A 24,515-nucleotide genomic window follows, 5' to 3' on the forward strand; every position below is an offset into this window, starting at 1 on the left:
GTTTCTAATATCTTTAAATCCCTTCTTCATAATTAACAGTCAATGTGAATGCACTAATAGCTAGGGGGATCAAAACATTATGATATTAGAAATATCCTGGAATCATCTGTATTGCATTGTATTGACAACATTATCATCATTAATCTAACCAGTTAGTTCACAAATGTTTTGTTTGCTCTGTGTTTTAACAATGTAAATTACTGATTACTAATGTTCCTTGAAGAAAAAAATGTAACTATGGTTTGATGTGTTGAAAAAACTTTTTCAATTCTGCTTTTATGATATGTAGTGTATCCATCAGTGTATAATTGATTTGTGTAGAGCAGAAGTGAACAATCAGTCAAATATGTAAACAAGCCAATAAATCCTCCTAAGGCCTTCATAAAGGACTGCATTGACCCTCACAGATTACTACCTCCATGAAATATTCTCTGCCAGCAGCTGCTTTTCCCTGTCTAGTCCACCAGCTGAGCCGCCCTGTTAGTGTATTGGAGGAGTACACTTGCAGCTGGCACAGACAGAAGGCAATCTCCAGACCAGCCACAGGAGGTGCTCTTGAGCGGTGGCATGGAAACAACCCTGCTGACTGAAACCCCTCTTTCTCTAGGCTGCGCAACAACCAATATGTGCTGTCCTATGTGACTGCCATCCACGGGCAATACTGACATTGTTAGGGTTCGAGTCCAGATGGCAGGGCACGCCACTGCTCCGAAAGCCAGTGTTTCAGCAGAACGAGCCACCTAACAGCCCTGTGTCCTGACAAGATACATACGTGCACAAATTCACAACCAACAGGCCCAGAACAAAAGCACGCACACTGAAATAAACAGTTCGTTTTGATTTCACACATCTTTATTATGTTTCATTTTCAGCAAACATATTTCAAAATATTCTCTACTATTCAAACATGCATGATGTGAACGTGTATAATTTAACAAAGAAAGATGTTCAGAGTGTCTTATCAAAGCTCTCTTACACTTCTCACTGGCCTACTGTAGCCCCTCTGCCCCAACTACCCCTGACCCTATGCCCCACCCCCCTTCTTGCATTGTCACAATTTGCAGGACTGCACACCCATGGCATCCTCTGGCCAGTTATAAGAGTCCACGGCAAACTCGTCATAGTTGGTGCTGTACATCCGAGATCGGATAAAGGCCACCTTGTCCTTTGGCTCTGGGGTCAGCGCTGCTATGTTGTGCTCATATGCATACTCCACGATCTGTGCACAGAAATACACACAGGCACACACACACACACACACACACACGCGCACACACACAGGCACACATACACACATGCACAAACACCCACACACACACACGCACACACAGGGTGATTTTACAGTGCTTGTTGCTGCATCCAGCACTAGGCTGGGCTGCGGAGAGCCCAGACAGAATCAGGGGGGTGACTGAAGAGCGGAATGCCTCACCTTCACCGCCAGCCTGAGGGAGACTTCCTGGATGGAGCTGAGAGGGGGGTACAGTCTCCCCTCAGCCAGGTCCTTGTCTGTCACCATGGAAGCGATGGTCTTCCAAAGCAAAACCAGACACGCACATCAACATACAACACCAACAATGATTGCATCACTATACATAATCAATTTTCCTAAACAACAAAATCAGTGAACACCCCCCCCCCCCACATGTTGGGAGGAAATCTATTTCCATGGTACAGATTTTTCTAAACCCAGTCCTGTTTCACATTTTGACAGATTTTCCATAACAATAATAATCATCAACCACACAACAGCATCACAGTTCCTGATAAGTATTCCAGCTCCATGGGCTAATTACCTGCTTCACCCCTTTTTTGAACACTTATGTGTTTGATGGTCCCTGCAGATTTGGATTTGCAGGTGAAGAGCTATAACGGTCTAATGATGCCTCTTAAACCGCATGCTTCATTGGGCCTCATTGTGGAGAGCATCGGCACCTCAGTCTCCCCTCTCTCTCCCTTTTCCCTCCACGTGACTCTCAATCTCTCATTTTCCCTTCTTTTTCTACATTCTTTCCTTTTCACCCATTTCCCTCATTTCCTTTCGTGACTCCCTCTATCTTTCTTTCTCCTCTCTCCTTTCCCATTTATTTCTGTGTCTCTCCCTCTGTTATGTATTTAAAGCCCTGTCCATACTTTCATAGTCATTGATTTATGTATGAAAACGCATGCGTGTGTGTGTGTGTGTTACCTCAGCAGAAGTGAGGAAGATCTCATCGGTGATGCGTCGGATGGCACACGCAGTCACTCCAAGGCCCACTCCAGGGAACACGTAGGCATTATTGCCCTGACCAGGACAGAACCGCCGCCCATCAGGAAGGGTCACAGGGTCAAACGGACTACCGCTGGCAAAGATGCCCCGCCCCTAAAACACACACAGCACAAGATCTCATAAACCCACACACACAAACACACTACACTGCACACACACTGAATCAGGATTAGGCTGAAATAGTTAGAGGTCAGGGTTACCTCAGTTAGAGTGTAGCACTGCTCTGCAGTGCACTCAGCCTTGCTGGTGGGGTTGCTGAGGGCAAAGATGATTGGCCGCTCATTGAAGGACGCCATATCCTTGATGATCTGTTCTGTGAAGGCACCAGTTACAGCTGCCACCCCTGGGATAGAGCAAAAGATGATTTCATCAGTGTGTGCCACTGTTGAACTGAAACAGATCTTCCACAAGTGCACTTCCTACACCTCCCAGCCAATCACATACATAGCAAAAGCAACTTTAAACTCCCAATTGAGAATATCTTCATTTATAGAATGCAGTGAATTTTTTCCCCTGTATTTTGGCTCGTTTTTCTGTGTAAAAAAACCCAGAATCCTGCGTTTTACACAAATTCACTTGCATTCTGAAAAAAATACAACTGTTTTACCATCATATCCTAACTCACAGTAATAACAAAATAACTGTATGTCTTCCATAATTTTATTTTAACACTTGCAACAGAGGCGGATTGAAATAGCGGGATGACATAAGATAGAGATAATGTTTTGGCATTCTAATCAAAACAAATTTTTGCCACACAGGCTAATCAATATTTTTTTTAAACGCTAGGAGCAATGCTTTAATTTACTCATGCTGAGCAAGCTAGCTAGAGTGTGACATATCATTTTTGACTTTTCATTTAAATTAAGCACTTTATCTTTGAATCTCACAATGCTACCAATGGCTGTGTAAATATTATCATTAATAAACAAATAGCAGACACCAAAAGACGATTAGCTGAAAGAAACAGGAGTAATTTTTTTTTTGTGGTTCAAGTGTGGGTCATTGTCCCTTGGAATCTAAGAAAAGACCTTTGAATATCACAGAATCTCATGTTACGACGATCGATGCAACAGCATGAAGTACAATTGGCTCTGGCGTTGCCCAGGGATGGAAGGTGTTCTGTCCCCCGCAATAAAAGTGTTACATAAAAAAGACACATAAAGTGTCTTCCTCCAACTCATGTCTGTGAGCCCGTCCAGCTTACAAAATACTAATTTCTAAATTGGGGAGGAAAAGCAGAAAGATTTATATATGCTGCTGTCAAATTCAAAAATGTGTTTTTTCGTCTTTACCCAAAATTGATATCAGTTTTGCGGTACGTCTTCCAACCCAAAGCTAATATTTTATGATGTAAAGGTGTGCACCTCTGTTTTGTTTATGTACCTATAATTGCTGTGGGCTGCAGTTTCCGCACCACATCTTCCAGCTTGTTCACCTGAGGGTGGTCGTGGGCAAAGCGCTCTTTCTCATGTGTTAGATGATCTCGTCCCTAAAAGGGAAGAGATTGGAGACAAAATGTCTTAAAAGAGACTGCAAGCCCTCATGCACACACAACCCTGAAATGGGGGATTATGTATAAAAAGTAATTTCTACATGACAAATCAATTATTGTGAAGTACAGAGCCAACACAAAAACATTATGGAGCTCACTGTATATGTTTTCATATGAACCCACAGAAAGAGTAATGGGGATCCAAATAAACAATAAATCAGATTATCCTTTTATTCCGACCTGACCTGAGGGCTATTCACACCCCAGTATCCTTTAAAACAAAAAATTCAAAAAATCAGAATTATTATCAACAAGTTGAATACAGACAACATGGCCAAAACCACACACTACTGTAACTGAATCCACCATGTGGTATGTGCATTAGAGGAGGTAGGTTTGCTTTCATAAAGACACATTTTCTGAAGCACAAAACGTTGCTGGTGCCACCTCTCCGGTAATTTTCAGGGTGATCTAATTGCAATACTTCATAATCAATTATTAACTCATAATATTTATAGAAATTAACCACTGACTGACTACTCTCTCCCTTGGTAACATTCGTGCGGCAAAAAACTCAAGAATTAGAATCTCATTTGAATCTCTTTTTGATCTGGATATGTCCTAAGACGTTATCTATAGAAGCTCTGAAAAATAATATGCTCTGTTTCAGTTGCCAAGTTCTATTTCAGTTGAAAGATGTTACTATTGCAGACAGTTCATTTTGGATAAAATAAGTAAGGACAGCAACGCTAGAAAATCCTGCCCTTTTGAGCTTTTGAAATTGCACAATTTTGGCCACCAGGGCGCAGTAGTGGCAAGGTTCATTTGCAATATATTGCCTGTCTGTTCGGCGAGTTCTTCTGCAAGATACTGTAGCCAGGCTTATCCAAATCCTTACCAACAGGGCAGCAATTCCTTTTGTGGCAAACATTACATGGCATCTGAGTAGGTCAGAGGTTTTGTTGTCAGAATGTCACAAAAAAACATTGCTGTCAATCAAGGGTTTCACCATGGTTACTGTGCAGTTCATTGTGAATTCTATTAAAGAAACTGCTGTCATTCAGGGATTTCACCATGGCAACTCTATTGTCAGTCAGACGTTTCACCATGGTGCAGAACTGTCAAGGTTTTGCCATGGTAACAGTGTAGTGTATGAGCGATTTATTCACCCACTTCACACAGTTTGCTTTGGAAGATCACCAACTATTTTGTCAGGCCAGAGTCTGACTCATACTTTGCCCAAAAAAGCCAGAAGACTGACAGCAATAGGCCTGAACACTTGTTCACACAGGACAAAAGTCCACAGGCTTCCCACAAGGCCAGAGGCCCCACAGTCCCACTCAGAAGACCATAAGACTTGACACAGAGAGACTCACTAAGGCTACATTTACATCCACTTCCAATTTTTTGCCTATATCTGATACCTGTGTTTACACGGTTTATATTTGAAACCCCCACGTGTACACAAGGGTTTGGTTACCGAAACGAAAGTAAACAACGACACGGCCACAGCTATTTCACCATCTACAACTGACACAAAACAAGGCAGAAATAATAATTCAAGCTATTGCTTTTCGAAGCATCTTAGGTCAGCAATGAACATCCCCTTTATTTTCGCCTATACCGACTCTTCGCCCCACATACTTAAAGGGCACATAACCTTGGTATTCGCCACTGGACTGAGCCTTCATGCTCCATTTAACTTCTTGAGAGTGGTTGTGCATGTAATATATGTTACGTCTAATTCAATGCGAAAAAAAGTATGACAATATCGCATGTTGAATGACGTGAATCGCAATGACTGGGAAATTTAGATCTGTGCGTTTAGATGACAGTTGCATTGTAAGATATCCGATTCCTATCTGATTTATTTCCACATATGAATGTGGCCCAAAATGGATCTGAAAATATCAGATTCCATGTGCTTTTTCCTGTTTACATGTTCATAGTACATACCCGATCTGTGCCACATGTGAGCAAAAAATTGGATTGGGTCACTTAACCAGGTGGTGTAAACATAGGCCTCTGGACTCAAGCCAGTGGACTCACCTAAAGGCCAGAAGACTCATGGCCTCATACAGAAAACTTGCTCAGAGAGGCCTGAAGACTCACATAGAAAGAATAGAGGACTCACAGTCTCATGCACCATTCACTTTCTTTCACAGGGATGAATTTACTTTATTTTGTGTGGGGGAACTGGATCACCTTGACGATGAGTCCCTTGGAGTCAACCATCCAGATCTTCCTCAGGGCCTGCTCTCTTGTGATTCCCTCCTTCTCCATCGCCATGGTGATGAGGTCAGCTATTCCCATTGCAGCCTGAATTAAAGAAAACAAAAGAAACAAGTGTAACACAGGAGCTGGCATTGTTTTACTTTGCTCTAAATGCAGACCAATAGGCAAATGAATACAAATGGAATGATCATAACGCGACTCAGTGTGGGTCTCTGCTGCTGTGTGACCCTCAGGCTTGTTAGATGGTGATGACACAGGAGTGTGATGTGTTTAAACCATAACACAAACCACCCTGGTACCCACTCAGTTCTGAACCACTGACTTTGACTCAACCATTTAATTCTCCTTTCTGGAGCCATACGGGGATTTCTGGTTGAATTATTCCATCCTTCAGAAAGCAATTGGGGGAGCCATCGGGGGACACATCGTCACAGACAATGAGAGCCACAACATGGAGAGGAAAAGTGGAATATATCTATGTTTAGGAACGAGTCTCAAATCCAAAGCCTCCACAAGAAAAATGATCCTCTGTTTATTCCAGTTCCATTGCCGTGTTTTACTAGGACAGGGTCTAGCGGTTGCTGTGCACTGCCTCTGTAAACCTCTTGTAACTGGAAGCGGGGAAGGGACTCTGTGGTAACGCCACTGTAATTATATGAAACCAGGCCGCTGCTGTGGTGCACTGTGGTGGGGACCAATCCCAAGTGCCCGAGAGGTCCTTTTCCACTGGGTGTGGGCACGTACCTCCCCAGCACCCTGGAACACGATGGTATGGTCCACCATCTTACTCTTAGTGATACGGAGGGCAGCAAGGAGCCCAGCAACTGCCACTGCAGCTGTACCTGGAGAGGAGAGGATTAAACAGTTTAATACAGACATGCACATAAAGATAAACATGTACAGACAAACACACACACACACATGTACGCTGCACTAGAATCTGAAATAGCAAGGCAGACAGAAAGATGTTTGAGGGATAAGAGGGAGAGAGTCAGGGAGGAAGGGAGCAGAGAGCGAGCACGAGAGAGATGGAGAGAAAGGGTGAAGGGGGAAAAGATTAAGGAATAAAGAGCAACAGGCAGCATGTTGTGTCACACATAAAGAGGAAAAGAAACAGTGTGCTCTTATGCCCTGGTGTCTGTACAGTATCTGCAAAAACCCTTGCTCAGGAGAGTCAGAGAAAATGTGGTTTAAATTACCCTTCAAATCGCTGACCACTGTGATTAGGACTAATTCCTGTGGAATGTTGGTTTTTATTTTAAAAGGACAACCTAATGGGCCTATAGACATCGTGTGACTGATGCTGTGGTCAAATTTAAGTAGAACGGCACTCCACATTACTGCTGTTTTCCACTGGACCAGAACCGTGTATGTGTGTGTGCTGCATGTAAGTGTGCGCGTGCACATGAGAATATGGCAGTGTGTGTGTGTGTGTGTGTGTGTGTGTACGTGTGTGTCAATACAGTGCCCACCAAAGTTATTCACATCCTTGATAAAGACAAGCAAGGCAGGCTGTACAAAATAAACAATATACACTACATGGTCAAAAGTATGTGGACACCTTACATTCAACATCTCACGTAAAATGATGGGTATTAATATAGAGTTGGTCCACCCTTTGCTGCTTTAACAACCTCCACTTTTCTGGGAAGGCTTTATACTAAATGTTGGAGCATTGCTGCAGGAATTTGCTTCCATTCAGCCAGAAGAGCATTAGTGAGGTCAGGCACTGATTGGGCGATTAGGCCTGGCTCACAGTTGGCTTTCCTATTGATCCCAAAGGTGTTGGATGGGGTTGAGGTCAGGGCTCTGTGCAGGCCACTCAAAGTTCTTCCACACGGATCATGACAAAACCATCTCTATATGGACATCACTGTGTGGCATTGTCATGCTGAAACGGGAATTGGCCATCCACTAATTGTTGCCACAAATTTTGGGAGCAAAGAATCGTCTAAAATGTCATTGCATTAATATTTGCCTTCACTGGAGCTAAGGGGCCAAACCATTAAAAACAGCCCCAGTCCACTTGGATGTCCAAGTCAGGCAAATGTTTACAGGCAAATGCACAAATAACTAAAGATACCACTTTTCACTGTGAATCCAGTAGTTAAAAAGTTAAAGACCATCGGACCAGTGGTAAACCAGCCTGGAAAAATCCCAGGATCACAGTGGGACATCTGCAGAACTTGCCTGGACTGCAGGGACACAAAGTTTCCAAATCTACTATCAGATTTGGGTTTGTCAATAGGCTGTCTGTTAGGGTTGCAACAGCAATCAATAAAAATAAGCATCTGAAGTTTGCTAAACAGAAGTAGAACTTCAGTGGGACCCTGTTGTTATGCCCAGATGAGGCCAAAATAAGTTTTTTGGCCATGCACAGCAGCAATGGGTTTGCCGTCAGAAAAAGGATGCTTTAGCTAAAAAGGATGTCATACTTAAAAATGTGAAGTATGGCAGTGCATCTTATTGGATTATGGGGTTGTTTTAATTTACTGCTCCTGGGGCTCTTGTTAAGGTCAATGGAATCATGAACTCCAGTAAAGACATTTTGGCCAAAAACTTGGTCCTCTGCCATGTGGGCATGCATGTGTATGTGTATGTGTGTAAGAACATACATGAGTATATGTGTGTGAGTGAGAGTGCTGATTTACATTAGAGTATGTGTCTGCTCTGGGTTTGTGCGTGCTGGTGGGCCCTGAAAATGATATTCTTGGTACCTTGAATGTCATCATTGAAGGTGCAGTAAATGTTGCGATACTTGTTGAGCAGACGGAAGGCATTGGTGTTGGCAAAGTCTTCAAACTGGATCAGACAGTCCATCCCATATCTGTGGATTACACAGAACTACATTAGACAATACTAAAACAGCAATTCACCAGAGAGTACATATGGACACCAGAGCTCCATTCTAGTTAATACATGTGAATAAGACAAGACTACATCGGCTAGTACCTGTCAGATAGGAGACGGTAGGGGAGGAGGGAACTTAGGTGTGGTGCTGCCCTTCACATGAAGAGGGCGCTCTTTCACTACTGAAAGGAGCAATATACTCGTAGTGAACCGAGAGGCAAGCGGTGAGGCTCAAGCAGTAAGGAGTGAAGAGTATAGAGTGAATAATGTGGAGTAAAGATTGTCCTGAAAATATTGAAACATTTTCAGGACAATAAAGCTCTTTGAATTAAATGGAATTGAGTGAGCAATGGGGAGAAAAGAGTGAATAGGGAGGAGTAAAGACTTAGCGAGAAGTAAAGACCGAGCAATGAGGAGACCAGAGTGAATGAGAAGCTAAGAGAGGAATGAACAGTGATGAGTCATATTATTCTGGATTTTCCAGATGGGGCAATGAGGTTTGATAAAGTTTTGACCAGCTTTCAAATCAAAAGTGCCCAAGAGAGTATCAGGGTGACTAAATCTGAAACAGGGGATGATACATAATCAATAACCCAATAACCATCAGCCAGTGAGGGGGAAGTTTGGGTAGCAGGGAATTCTAAGGCTCTACAGTGCCTACAGTCTGCTTGCATCAGCTTTGCAGTCCTCTGGCAAAATAGAGGAGACTTTTTCCACTACAGATAATGTTGATCCAGTCCAATGCCTCACTGCAGCCCTACATAGAATTATCTTGGTTAAATTACACATTGTAGCTAAGGGTAATGTTTTCCCAGTGTGAGTCAACATTGTAACTACTCATACTGTAGCTCCTATTAATCTGGTGGATGCATACATATTCTCTTGTGCTATGAGGTGCTCTGTATAAGAAGGTCTGCTAAAAGAATTAAATGTAACTATAGGTAATATTTTCCCTGTGAAATTCCATGTAATTTTCCAGCTCAACACCTCACTGTGAACACAGTATTCTTCTGTTAGCACAATGCCACACTGTACCTACACCTAACACTTTTCCAGTGTGATGCCGCACAGAAAGCATAGGTCACACAGAGAATGATCACCTTGAGATGTCTGTAGGAACTCTGAGGCTCTGGGATAAATTACAGTGCCAACAGTAAATGGAGGGGGGCAGAAATGCCTGTAATCTGTAATCTGTGGCAAGGATTTACACACATCCCCAAAATAAAACACTGATTTATTTCTGCAGTGGCTGCCGCTGCCGTTTGTTCTGTTCCTCAGTGGATAAATACACCTGACAGGGAGATATTAATGGAGACGGCCGGCAGCACACGGCGGTCCACCGTGCGCTTGTTTGTATAAAGTGTGGTGGGTTTCTGTGTTCTCTACGCCTCAACACTGAAACATCTAAAACAGATGATCACTCGCAGGCATTGAGAGAAAGAGGAGGAGGCTCCAGAGGAAAACACCTTTTGTCTGAAGGCTCTCAAAGGGGCCCCCAGCCTGTCTGTAACTGACACCTTAATCAGAGTGAGGAGAGGCACCAGTGAATGATCTCTATAATTACATTCACATATAGTACATACACACAGTCTCACTCACGCACTATACAGACACACAAGTACAAACACACACACGCGCACACACACACACACATCACATAAACAAAGACACACACGCACACACGCACGCGCACACACGCGCACACACACACACACATCACACAAACAAACACACACACACATGTATACGCACACAGGTACAACACTGTTCAAGTCTAATGCAAGCCAACTGAACCTATCACCATTGGGTCCTCCCTCATTACACAACTGTTCAACTGGCTAAAATAATGACTTCCTTGAAAGAAAACATTCTAGTCTCAGCAATGTATTACCCGTCAATCATACCTGCTACTTCACTCATCACCTGACAGATCAACAGCAGTCTGTCAGTCTGTTTGCCTGCAGCTAAACCCATACAAAAATATCAGAGAATTACTAAAATAAACCAGTGCCAGCTTTACAGCTCAATATATTTCATGCACAGCACCTTTTTCAGACTCTAAGTGCTTTATGTATACACAAATTCAAAACACAGACATACAAAAAGATTTTTAAAAATCACCATAGTTGTGAAAGATAGCAAACATGATAATAAGCATCCTAGGGAAAAAATGAGTGGTGATAAAACACACTGCTTTGCTGATTAAAAAACAGCACTGAAGCGATTTGAAAGCACTGATATTGGGAGGATCTCTGACAGTGAGGGGGAGAGAATTCCAGAGCTGTGAGGCAGAGCAGAAGAAGGATCTGTAGGAGGAGGGGGCTCAGAACGCTCTCTCCTCTCAGCCTCCTCTCAGACTCGATAACGGGCCCCTTTTACGACTGCGCCAGGAACGAGGAGCAGACCCCCGCACCGTCAACCACTCCATGGAGTCCATCATGGCTTAACCTCCCACTCGCTGGTCTTCATGATAAATGTTCTCCAACAAAGCGTGCAACTTCGGTGTAAAGCGTGGCCTTATTTTGCCATTTAATTATTTATATAAGCTTTCCTTATATAAGTATATTCCTAACATATACTGGTGAGTGAGTCTGCCCTGTATCCTTACTCTCTAATCTTATTGATGAAATCATCAAAGCTTTAATGAATTACAACATCCCAGACAGGTGCATTACCCGAAGTATTTTTGGAAGAATTCAACACTCATTCATTTACTCTTCCTCTCCATTTCTCTCATTTCTAACTCTATCTCCCCATCTCTCCCTACATCTGTCTCTCCTTTAGTCTCTCCCTTTCGCCCTGTCTCTCTTCCAAGACTCTTCCAAGAATGTCTGTCCATAGCTGCAGACTCTCCAACAATTGAGTTAAATTCAAGTGCTTTGTTGTCATAACATATGGTAGATACACACTGCCAAAGCCCAAACAATCAGGGAGAAAGAAATACAGAACAAGAAGTCACTTAGTCAAATCTGGAATACAACAATAGCAATATCCCTTTTAGTGCTATTTAAAGGTGTGGTGCATTAAAAACTACATGCCACACTTTCTGAAGGATAACTGCAGAAAAAGAGAGAGTAAATAAGTCCAACATCTCTATTTTCTACCTCCGGTTTCCTTTTGTCTATCACTCGCTCTCCTTCATTCTTTCCCTCTCCTTCCATCCCTCTCTCTTCCGGGTCTCAGAGACTGTCCAACAACTCAAACCATACACTCTCTGTCTTCTCTCTCAGCTTCTTTTTCCTCTCACTCCATCTGTCTCTCTCCCTCCCACCCCATCTCCCACATCTCAGAGTCTGTTCTGGCTTCAGATCTCAGGATGGGTGACTCCCTGCAGATTTTGGTCTGAGGGGGAGGGTGGGGGGGCAAAAAGCTGCAACAGAGGCCTTTGTTCTTTGTGTGCCTCGTTCCCTGTCCTCCCCTAAGCTTGTTGTCTTTCACTGACGCCCCGTCTGAATGCCACTGTCCCACAATGCCCCATTTGGCCCGCTGTAAAACGGGCAGACAAAAGGGCCAGACCCCAGGGGCTCAGAGGCCCTGTTTTCTGGGCCAAACGAACAGGACGGGACAGGACACGACATTGGGGGGTGAGATCAATGGAGACAATAGAATCCAGTGGGCTCCTTTGCCCACACTCTCAAACCACAGGTGCAGTCCCGTGCCAGTCTGGCTCAGCCTGGTTTCTCCAGCACCAGTGTAACATGGCTGCACAGCCAGGACAAGCTGGTTGGTTCCACTGCTCTGGCCTTTGGATGTACCACAGTGATGCAACAGACAGCACACCACAGTGCAAGCCATGTGCATAGCGATGAATGGTTGCCACTAGCCAGTCCCACCAATAAAACAAACATCTTTTCACTTAGAAATGATATTGGATGGGAACGATATCCATAAAAAATATTCAGAACCTGCCACAACATGGCAGGCTACTGGTGCTGATGTAGGGGTGAAAGCAGCTAACTGCAGGACAGAGGATGACCTCACTGGTACAGCATAGTCTGGGTGACCCCCAACTCCACTGTGAGAGCAATGACACATTACAGACCCATGACTACAGACACAATGACACATTACAGACCCATGGCTGCAGACACAATGACACACTACAACAGACCAATGACTGCAGACACAATGACATATTACAACAGACCCATGACTGCAGACACAATGACAAACCACAACAAAGGAGAAAGAGACTGCAGAGACTGCAGTGACAATGACATACTGAAAGCAGGCAACGTGACACTGCAGAGGTAATGGCCAAAGGTTGCGCAGTCAATCCTTAAGCTATTCTTTTCTTCCAGAGTAATACAGGGGTTTCTTTTGTCTGTAGCCACAGTTTTATTACTTCCTGATTTACCACTTGTGTGAATGAGATCACATTCTTATTGCAGAAAAATCATTTGCCAAACAGAAACTTTTTGACAGGAGCAATGGGGGTTTTCAAGCTGCCAGGTCGTTTGAACTGTGCGCAGAATGTGTTTTTAACATGCCGCTGAGGCTCATGGTTCCAGCAAAGAAGCATGTGGAAGATCGTTCAAAGAGCACGGTGCGACTGCAGCGCATGGAATGCTGGGTAGGCTAAGGGCCCCAGTAAGGGATGGTAAGTCCATCCTGGCCAACGCAGAGGCGGCCTCCCATGTGCTCTCCATAGAAAGCCAAACTTAACATGAACTGCTGTAAAGTCTCTGGAAGTCTCCTCTTCTTTTCAGAGAGAGAGAAAGGCCAAGGAAGGGATGAAAGTATTCCATTCTCCTGCACACATTCCAGAGGCCCAGACATTTAGGCCTCTGGCCCGTGACTCTCTCTGTCTTTGTCCAGACGCTGCCGTCCGAAGCCATCCGACATATGCATACACACACACGGATACGTTTACCCAAAAACATATAAGTACACAAACACATATACACACAGACACAGGCACATACACATGCATATATAAGCACATGCCAATTTGTACACCCATTGGTACACACCATTTGTACACCAGTTTGTACACACACAAACACACACACACACACACACACACACACACGCACACAGCAGTGTAGTATGTTAGGGAACTGGGCCTGTAACTCAAAGGGTGCCTGGGGTGCTGCCATAGTGCCCTTAAGCAAGGTACTTAACCAGAATTGCTACGGCAAATATACAGTAGCATAAATGGACCATATGTTATAAAAAGTAATCTGTGTAAATCGCTTGGAATCCAAGCTTCAGCTAAATACTGAAATATAACACATCAGGGTTGGTTCTCATTTGGCCTCTCTGTTCATCTCGGAGACCAAACAGTAGACCTGTTCTGTCTGTTTAAAAAAGGGGCCAATATCCCTCCCTTTCACTCACTCATTCACTTACGCACTCAGTCAGTCAGTCACTCTCTCACTCTCTCATTCTTTCACTCTCCCCCCTCACTCTCTCTCTCCATTTTATTAAAGCTCTGCTGAGATTTCTTCAGTGGAGGAAAGCCTTTCACCAAACTTCATCACAAATCCATCCTCGACATTCATCTGTGGAAACACAATCTGCATTTCCCCGCGTTGTCAGTCTCCCCGCCCCTCTGTCACCACGGTGACGGCTGGTCATTCACCCAGTCCGCCGCAGAGTAGCGGGAGCTCCAGTTAAGAATTCTGCACAGGGACCTTTCATCCCACTTAAAATGAGAATAGTCCGGGGGAACGAAATAAAGGCAAATAAGACCCCATCGCCCCCCGCTGCTGAAAACAAAATCTCCCTGAAGCCCAGCTTCCCCATTCATACACACATGCACACATGAGAGCGAGCAGGCACTTTTAGAATTCACTGGGCCATAAAACGCTCTCTGTTTAGCATCTGAAAACTGCTGTTTCTTTTAGTTTGGTGTAGCTTCTGTTGGGTGGCGGAAACAGCTGCCAAAGACTCAAAAGCCTCAGAGAGAGTCTTAATTCTGCCTTTCCTGGTAAAACATTTTAAAAGGACACTCTGTCTGGGCACCTAATCACAATCTGCTCTACGTGAATTTCCCTGTGTCGTTTTTAATAAAAATCCGTGGTTTGGGGAATCTCCATGTACGTACGATTTTGTCTCATCTAGAGTTCCTGCTGGATGCCGTCATAAAGACTCAAATTCTTTATTGGGGCAGGACAAAAATATCCATAGTTTCCCCGCATGATATAATCGTTGAAAGGATTAGCAACCTGCAGGTCTTAATCTAAGTTGGTGAAAGACCTCGCTTTCCGCAGTCTCACGGAATCTGCCACTCTTTCAGAACGCAAATGTGTATGCCCCGGTAAATTCTCCTAATGAAAGAAATTTAATAAAAAACTCCAAGATTATAATCATTCATTCATTCTCTAACTCCCTATAATCATTCATTTTTCCATCAATTGCATTCTTTTTGGGGAAAAACGTCAACATCCCCAGTGGTTCTGTTGCTACCCTGTTATTAAAAAGTTGGGGGTTCCACTGCCAACCCGAAGAGAAGCTCGCACTTGGTGCGCGTTGCGCTTTAAATATATCCATGTGTGCTGTGTCCATGCGACCCAGAGACACCATTCAGAACCAGTCAAACTCAGATCAGCAGACAATGACACAGAGCTAGACCCCCAAACCAGAGAGGGAGGGAAAGAGGGCAGAAAAGAGAGAAAGAGAAAAAAGTGAGCGACAGATAATGACAGAGTGAGAGAGGGAGAGTGGAACTGGGAGGGAAATGGGAGGGAAGGAGAGAGGAAGGAAAAGAGAGCAAGAAGGGGAGTGATGAAGCCTGTATTTATCTAAAAGCCTGCATTTATCTCATATATCTCAAATATACGCTGGCAGCTCTCTTCAGAGGGAACCGTTGTGGTCACTGACTCTGTCTCTGCCCAGACTGCTGAAGTCAATACTCAGACTGCACACAGCCCGCAAAGGGGGTTGCATTGGCCCCACACCCCAAGCATGCAGAAGCAGAAATATGAGCGCACAGAGAAACGCCGTCATGAATCCCATCCGTCTGACGCAAGGGTGACTGCAGGGCTCCATTCACTCCAGCTGGCAGCTCAAACAAAGGAGACGCAGCCCTGCAGGGACTGGAGGCCCTCACATACCTCATCCGGCCAGCTCAGGAGAAAGGTCCAAAGACCTCCCACTCTGCCTCACCTTTTCCCAGAGCTCCTCCCACTCTGCCTCACCTTTTCCCAGAGCTCCTCCCACTTTGCCTCACCTTTTCCCAGAGCTCCTCCCACTCTGCCTCACCTTTTCCCAGAGCTCCTCCCACTCTGACTCACCTTGTCCAAGAGCTCCTCCCACTCTGCCTCACCTTGTCCAAGAGCTCCTCCCACTCTACCTCACCTTTTCCCAGAGCTCCTCCCACTCTGCCTCACCATGTCTCAGAGCTCCTCCCACTCTGCCTCACCTTGTCGCAGAGCTCCTCCCACTCTACCTCACCTTTTCCCAGAGCTCCTCCCACTCTCTCTCACCTTTTCCCAGAGCTCCTCCCACTCTGCCTCACCTTGTCCCACAGCTCCTCCCACTCTGCCTCACCTTGTCCAAGAGCTCCTCCCACTCTGCCTCACCTTGTCCCAGAGCTCCTCCCACTCTGCCTCACCTTATCCCAGAGCTCCTCCCACTCTGCCTCACCTCGTCCTAGAGCTTCTCAACAACAACCCCAAGTACATATAATTGATATGCATCTCAGTTTGGTTAAGAGGGACAGGTTTTTAGAATTGTACTCTGACTAAACTTGGAAAAAGAGGCCTTGTTAAGCTAATTTCAGTTTCAACTTTAACTACTCCATTACATTGGCTGATCAGGTCCTTGCAAGCCTTGGAATCAAGATATGTCCGTTTGATGTAATATACCCTTAATGTCCCCATCGCCCAACCTCTCATAAGCACAGCTGTTTCTCTATATGTGTGGAATGTGCACAAAATGACATCACTGCTTCAGTGAAATCAATTCCTTAGCTGGGGGTAGAGGGGTACAGGTTTCAGCCTTTCTTTGAAACCTTACCTGTCAGTCACAGCCCTCATGAACTCATCTAGCAGGTCATCATAGGCCTGGCCCCGTAGTCTTTTGTGGCGGAGTCCGATGTACAGCGGGTCCTTCAGGAGCTCCTGGAGCAGCAGAGAGATAGGAAAAGAAACTAGTTTCTGCAACGGTAAAAGCTGTAGCACTAAGAGCCATTTCCTGGTCTACTGTCCTGTAGATTGACCCTGTGAGGTGCAGTGTGAGAAAGACCCAGGATGTGTCATGCTCACTCACATACTTCGCTGTTACACCACTGATACACCACTCTTATGCAGAGTGGGGAGTGACCACTAAACACTAAGAGGAGCGATAATGGATAGACACAGGATAGATACAGGTGAAACACAGGTGAGGCATAAGTAAAACAGGTGAGACATAAATGAAACACAGGTGAGACACAGGTATAGCATAGGACAGGGGACAGGGTGCAGTGGAGATTGCGAGGAGACACTTCCAAGGCTCTTGAAAAATTATGGAGATGGTTGCAGCAATGAGCAATATGTGAATGTGACTGGGCATTACACATTAGGTGAAAGCACCGTAGAAAACATTAGGTGTATGGAAAAATAAATGCAAAAAATCTGGTCATTTGCATTTGATCAATCCAATAATTCATCTGTCATTTTTTGTCATATTGTGATTGAGCCAGCTCCTATTTAATCCGGGAAATTCCAGAATAGTAGTTTCAGGAAAAATGTTTTTCTCATTATGGGTTAAATAATGAAAATGAAATTTGAGTCTTTATAGATATTACATGAGGACCTGATGCTGACCAAAAATAGGAAGCATGGTTAATTTGTGAGGGCACGTCATGTCTCCACTTTCCCCCTCCCCCGAGGAGTCAGCTGCCCTAACCCCGTACCAACAGGCTCCCATAATGTAAGCCATGTGTCCATTTATCCTAAATGAGCCCTAAACACCCATTACAGGCACGCTCCAACTGGACATTCAGCAGTTTGCCAGAACAATGGCAGTATGTCTCTCACTACATTTACTGAGGCGCTTGTGCATATTTTTTGAGGCTACTGACAACTGTGTTTGGCTGGAAACGGGGGACACACCCCCTGGGTGAAGGGCGAAGTGAAACTGTTCCCTTGGGGACACGGAACAGGATGGACACACGAGATTGCTGGGCAGGGACAATTTCCTCTTCCGAGGAGGAGGATGAGGACACACCCCACCTTCTGAGAGCCTAGATCTTCACGCCATACACATACTGCAAACACCATTTTGGGTCTCTGTGAGTAATTTTATCTCTGGTTTCATTGAACAGTTTATTTGTCTTACAATTTTCCAGACCTGCTTGTTTTCAAAGGTATGTCCCTAAGCAGGAGACAGAGACAGGCCTGAAGAAAAGATTGATTGTGTTGCTATGCGCTCTGGAGTGGAGACCGAAGCGGAAAGTAGTACTGGCCTATCAAAACCCCAAGCTGGCGTTTCTGCTGAAGAGAAGTCAGCGTTGGTGGTTTATTTTCACATGTTGTCCTTGATGGCTGCGCGGCGGAGGTGAAATCATAATATTTGAGACCCTTGTGCGTGGCTGCCTGACCTCCCCGTATGCGCACAGCCCGCCCGGGCCGCTGTTTGTTCTGTCCTGGCTTTGATGTGCGGAGCAAAACCACGGCAGATAGGAGCACGGACAGGGTGAGCGGACTTTGTTGTGTTTGCCGACGACAAGTTTTTCCACTCGGTGCCCTCCAGGCGTGTCTTTAAAAGGAGCGCCGCAGAGTCTAATCTGGGGAAAGGAATTCCTCCCCAAAGGCCAGCAGCCGCCCCCCCCCCACCCCCCCCCCCCCCCCCCCCCCGAGCCCAGCGTTGCAGAGGACGCCAAGGAACAAATCGGAGCGAAATGATCCAGAACGCCGTCACGCCTCATCAAGAAGGGAGTCCTTAACTGCCCAGGGTCCCTGACACAACAAAGGAACCAACAGGTCCCTCCCATGAGAGGAACAGCGGACAGGTCCCTCTCTCAGCTATGGAGCTGCCCACAGATTTCACTCCGGAAACATGTTTCTGTTTGAGCTGCGGAGCATCCACCGGGCATCAGCCTGAGCTGGGGGGACAGCCCCAAGGTTTTATCTTCAAGCTGCACAGCAGCCAACTGGTTTCTGGATGAGTTGTGGAACAGCTGACAGAAACTGTGTTGAGGAAGAGTTGATAATCCTGCATAATTCATCACTCAGAACAATTGGGAGACTGGCCATCTCCCTTGAAAGTCCCAACTTTCACCCCAGAGGAATGCATGCAATCCTTAAAAAAATCACACTTGGATAGGATCCCTTCTCTCTCCAGCTCTCAGAGTTCAAAGACGCAATGTGCTCCAGACTGAAGACATTTTAATTATTTACATAGTCATTCAAACCTATTGTTCTTTAATTAACTAGCACATACTAGTCGATTAAAGAACAATGGATCTGACGGGTGGTGAATCGGGTCACTTCACATAACATTTGGTTGATATCACACAGACTGGCCAGTATAAGAAAGCTGTTTAGCTATACTGACACACAAAATTGTCAATCCGGCAGTCTATTTCATAACATTTTCTGCATTCATGAGAGAAAGACCACAAGTCCCAGGGATTTCCTAGTTGTCTGCGGGTTGCTCACAAAGAGAGTGCAGACTCAGAGGGAAAACATAAACACAACAGACACTGTTTACTGAGGGAGAAAACAGGGGAATGAAAGGAGGGATGCCATGTTTACACTGGACTGGCCTTTCACCGAGCACGTGTGGGAGCTGTGATGCCATGTACAGTAAGATATCTGCCTGTCTTGGAGGAGGTTAGTTCAAGGGTTACTGAAGGTTTACTTCAGGTTTCCTCTGGGTAAATACAGTATTGTGAGAGACAGAGGAGCATTCAGAGTGTTGGCTGGAGCTTTGATATCACCTGTGGGATTAGTGACAATTTACAAAGGGGATGACACAGCTCCTGCAGCTGCTGCTCCCCAGAGACGCCACATCCCAAAATGCCATAAGGATCACTCATCCCAAGCAAAGAATAATTCCCTTTTTATCTTGTTTTGCACTACAGAAACACCAAGATCAAGCACTGATCCCGTCTCTGTCTGTTCTTAAACCCACAGGTATTACTGCAGAGCTCCTTTTCAGACCGCCCCCACGCCCAACCCCTCACCACTGATGAGAAACGGAGAAACGTCTACGTTTACCGAGCGGAATGATCCCCTAATAACAGGCACAGTGCAATAATCACGCACAGCCCCCTCCCAAGTCCTCTGAATCCAGAGCAGGGGAACAGCTTTGCTCTGATGTGGGAAAGAACAGCTGGAGTTACAGGACAAAATGGATGCAGAAGTTACTAGATCTGTCATGTCTTCGACGGTACAGTAAAAACAAATATTTGCAACAACCCATTCCAAAATGTAAATCTTATAAATCTCAATGACTTCTCAGAGAATTATGTTAGCAGATAAGAGACTAAAACAATCAAGGGAGAATTTCTGTGAGCTTTTTCTGCTCTCCTGTTTCCATAGTGACCCATTGTTGTGATTGAGGTACAGATTTCCTGTTTTGCTCTGTTGCCCTGTATCTTCTATTTTGTGCTTATTGTCGGTTCTGTAAAGCACTGCTACAGAGGGACAGGGCTTTCACATTTTATGTATTGACCAGTCCCCAACATTCATTTTTGATTCAGTAGCTTATCAGCACAGTAGCCTGTAAGAGCATGCAGGGGTCTGAGCTAGAGAGGCTAGCCCCAGAGGTGATGCAAGGGGACTGTCTTAATGATCTATATCATGAAGAATAAATGGTGGTTTTTATTTGAAAAAACTTCATGCAGTTTTATTACAGGTTGTGAAACAGCTGATTTCCCTGTAATAAGCCCGGAGGAGGAGGATAAGGGTCACCCGCCCTTCCCACTCTAGCTCAGTAAAGTTGACGGACAAATTTGAGGACACAAATCCAGACATGGAACTCCCCATCAAAGCCTTTTTTGGAGCCAAATAAACTGGAGTTATAGGGCCTATAAAAGCTTTACACTGCAGACACACATTGAGAGAGACACATTTTCACCAACATACAGGGTCCACTGTGTTACAGTAGACGCTTTAGCACTATAACAGTGCTCTCTACAGAGCGGAGACAATGCCTTCTACAGTACACTTTAATAGTTTTCACCTGGTCCTTTATAATACCTCAACACTGTGTGTCTAGATGAATCTAGGAGGTATTTTGCAAAGCACCCTCGAGCTCTTGAGGTTTGTTTCAGGTTGAGGTTTGTTTCAGGTTAGCTGGCTCCTAGCACAACCTGAGTCAACATTATTCTGCTTCATGACGCCTATTAAAGATTCATGTGGTTGAACTAACTCCAGACTGGCTTATCAGTTTGCATAAGTGCACATGAATGTCAAACCCTGATAAGTACAGAGGATGAGAATCACTGATTAAAATGTGGTGAAAGGAAAGGCAAGTAAAAACAGTGAAGCTTCAGCCAGCATAATAATTCATTTAAGACTTGAGCATAGATTTGAAAATAAAAATGGTTGTGGTTCAGTAATTACCTGGTTTATGGGTGTGATTCTGTTCACTAAATTGCTGGATGTGCCAATATTTACCTAGTTAGACATGTCTTTGTGGTGACCTCACTGTTGGACATGTCTGTGCTTACCTAGTTTGACATGTTTCTTAGTTTGTCTGGTTAATGTGTGTCTATATTTATTTGGTTTTCACGTTTTGTTTTGTAATTACCTGGATATAAGATCTGTCTGTGATTGTGTGGTTGCCTGGATTTCTGGTACTACATGTACCTGTGAATGCCTGGTTGTCTGGTATGGATCTGTGAATGCCTGGTTGTCCAGTATGGATCTATGAATGCCTGGTTGCCTGATGTTGTTCTGTGATTGCCTGGTTGCCTGGTGCTATTCAGTGAATATGCCTGGTTGTCTGGTTTGGATCTGTCAATGCCTGCTTGTTTGGTGTTCTGTGATTACATGGTTTCCTGGTGTTGCTCTGTGAATATGACTGGTTGTCTAGTAAAGATCTGTGAATGCCTGGCAGTCAGTTGTTGCTTTGTGATTACCTGGTTATCGGTGCCCACATCCAGCATGACTGGCAGGCACTGTTGGGGTGACACTCCTCCACAGGCCGTGTACAGTGCCAGCTTGCCCACTGGAATGCCCATACCATAACAACCCAGGTCCCCGAGACCAAGAATCCGCTCCCCGTCTGTCACCACCACAGCCTGTCAATCAAACCACACATCATACCACAGTCAAACTAATTTTGTCACTTGTCACTCACTTTCATAAATGTGTCAGTCATACTACACCAGTCATGCACAGTTTTAACTTGTCAATCACATGAAATATGAATAGATCAGACTCATCAGCCAAAAGATTTAATTTAGCTTTCAGATATAATCCATGTATCTGATGTTAGAGCATACTTGCAGGTCTGCACTCCTAGATGGCACAGTACTTTGCATATGTTATGTGTGTTTGTTTTGTTTTGTGTGTGTGTGTGTGTGTGTGTGTGTGTGTGTGGGTGTGTGCGTGTGTGTGAGAAGCAGGAAGAGAAAGCGTAAATAGTGCTGCTCTGGCCAACTCACCCGTACATCCTTCTCCGGCCAGCTCTGCAGCAGAGTGGAGATGTGGGAGCGGTCATGGATTGTGATAAACAGCCCTCTGCAAAAGACAGACACACAGATAGACAGAAGACAATCTTTAAACCCCATTTTACCGTGGAAATTCTTTATAATGATCCACAGTTAAAGCTACTAAAAGAGATCAGGACGCGGAAGAACACTGAGAATCAAAATGGTTGTGTTATTGGATTACAATCAATCCTGCATCAATTCTCTGGCTAGAGAAGGATGGGCTCCCCCTCTTATGTCTGGTTCCTCCCAAGGTTTCTTCTTATCTGTCCCACCTATGGATATTTCCCTTGCCTGTCGCCCAAGGCTTGATTTTGTGGCCAGGAACCATTGTAAAGTGTATTGTGACAAATATTTATAAAATGAATTTGATTAGATTTGACCTCCTTGACTGTCTTCTCCCATCTGCAAATAATTTTACCTTGATATTTTTCCTTCTTATTGCTGGGTCCACTTGAGAGAAATGCTCTTAATAGTCATCAGCAGAAACTGAAACCTTTCAATCTGAATTATGATGGATAAATTATATCAGTCTGATTCCCTGAGACAAATCTAGAGGATTTGAGAATAAGTTATGTCAGCCATTCCATGTGAGCCCAGGACAAACCTGGACAGTGTGGGGGACCCTGGAGTGTGGGGGGAGGAAGGGGGGGGGGGGCTGTCACCCAAGAAACAACATCTGGTAATAATGCAGGAGAGTTATCATTTCCATATGTGCAGCGCTAATAAAACAATCCTATTTTATTATTGTCGTAAAAAATGGTGATGTGGGTCAGTCGGTTGGAAGACGGATTCACAGAAGCTCCAGACCCCTTCAGGAGCTGGAACAAAGCATTTGTAAACGTAAACATAAAGAAAAATAGAAAAAACGACCTAAATGTGCTGAGCACAGAATCACATGCACTGGAATCTGACTCCTGATGCATCGCACGCTATCAGAGACTTATTTTGGAATCAGCAGGAATTAGACCAGCTGCAGGTGACTGGGTTACAGCGCTCTGGAAAGATGTGTTATGATTCAACAACTTCACTTATTCTGATATGAAGTAGAGGAGACTGGGGGGGGGGAGTGGAGTCAAACAATTTCCATATCGATTCACACGTTAACAACCACCTTGGGAAGATGTAGTGTTTAGTAGACACACTAACCACAACGTTAAGACACTGAGAATCTTTTGAGTCATGACTGGGAAAGTACTTTTGTGTATCTCACCACCTGCAGTGCACAGTGACATAATCCAGTGGCATTATATGCAGTAGTTTCAGGACCGGTCAGGTAACATGTCCACCTGCACAAAGGCTGAAATAAGGCTGACTGTAGCAGGGAGCCCTATGGGATGATTCATAATTGGTCAAAGCAGCTCTCAAGAAAGGAAGGGCTCCAGTTAGCAAAGCTTTCCAAAGGTCATTCCAGCAATGGGATGGGCCTTCAAATACCGCTGGGAGTTCCAAGTATTGGAGAAAGGTTTTTAAAAAGGGGGATAAAAGGAATGAAACAAAGAAAAAAAAAACCTTATTTCCACGTGGGGAGCAGAGGAATTCAGAGAGAAACCAAATCGCTCTTCATATGGTCAGGGTGAAGGGGTGCTCCTGTCATCATACACCCCCAGGACCTTTCTAGCATGCAGTCTTCCTTCTTTAACAAAAAAAAAAAACTATTTTTCTCCTCTCACCCCCTTTCTCAGTTTGGAGGCATCAATCCTACATCTCGAGTTACTGCTGTGCCCCCCAAACCCACTCAGCAGGAGCACTGCACGCACTCATCTAATGCACTTACCTGGGAGACCGTTCAACCCCCTACAGTCCACAGAGCGAGAGGAGTGAATCACAGAGGACTGGAGAAATAAGCATTCTCAGCAACAGACTAGCACCTAGCGTGTGAATGGGACAATCTAATGTAGTGGCAATTTGAGGTACTCTAGCTAAATTAAGCCCCCCTACACCTGGTAGGACGTGGTCAACAGTGGTGCACTACAACAGATTCCACGAGGGTCAAACCTGTGACTACTGAGCACAGCCTAAGCTTGTGACGAGTGTCACCCATTGATTCTTTTGTTCACAACTGCTAATTGATATCC

At 44.7% G+C, this 24,515-nt stretch overlaps 1 protein-coding gene across 1 annotated transcript in view; it reads right to left on the minus strand.

Annotated features, from left to right (window-relative positions):
* Positions 1-834: 834 nt before the first annotated feature.
* Positions 835-24,515, minus strand: part of me1 (malic enzyme 1, NADP(+)-dependent, cytosolic) — a 65,916-nt gene continuing 42,235 nt past the window's right edge. The window contains exons 4-14 of the mRNA XM_035403112.1: positions 22,393-22,468; positions 21,865-22,026; positions 16,809-16,912; positions 8,714-8,823; positions 6,741-6,838; positions 5,967-6,080; positions 3,653-3,758; positions 2,467-2,609; positions 2,186-2,359; positions 1,430-1,528; positions 835-1,219 (exon numbers count right to left, since the gene is read on the minus strand). Of these exons, the coding sequence (XP_035259003.1) occupies positions 1,052-1,219; positions 1,430-1,528; positions 2,186-2,359; positions 2,467-2,609; positions 3,653-3,758; positions 5,967-6,080; positions 6,741-6,838; positions 8,714-8,823; positions 16,809-16,912; positions 21,865-22,026; positions 22,393-22,468 (1,354 nt within the window). The 3' untranslated portion in view covers positions 835-1,051. The remainder of the gene's footprint in view (positions 1,220-1,429; positions 1,529-2,185; positions 2,360-2,466; positions 2,610-3,652; positions 3,759-5,966; positions 6,081-6,740; positions 6,839-8,713; positions 8,824-16,808; positions 16,913-21,864; positions 22,027-22,392; positions 22,469-24,515) is intronic.

Source organism: Anguilla anguilla, chromosome 1 (genome assembly GCF_013347855.1).
Source record: "Anguilla anguilla isolate fAngAng1 chromosome 1, fAngAng1.pri, whole genome shotgun sequence".
NCBI lineage: Eukaryota > Metazoa > Chordata > Actinopteri > Anguilliformes > Anguillidae > Anguilla > Anguilla anguilla.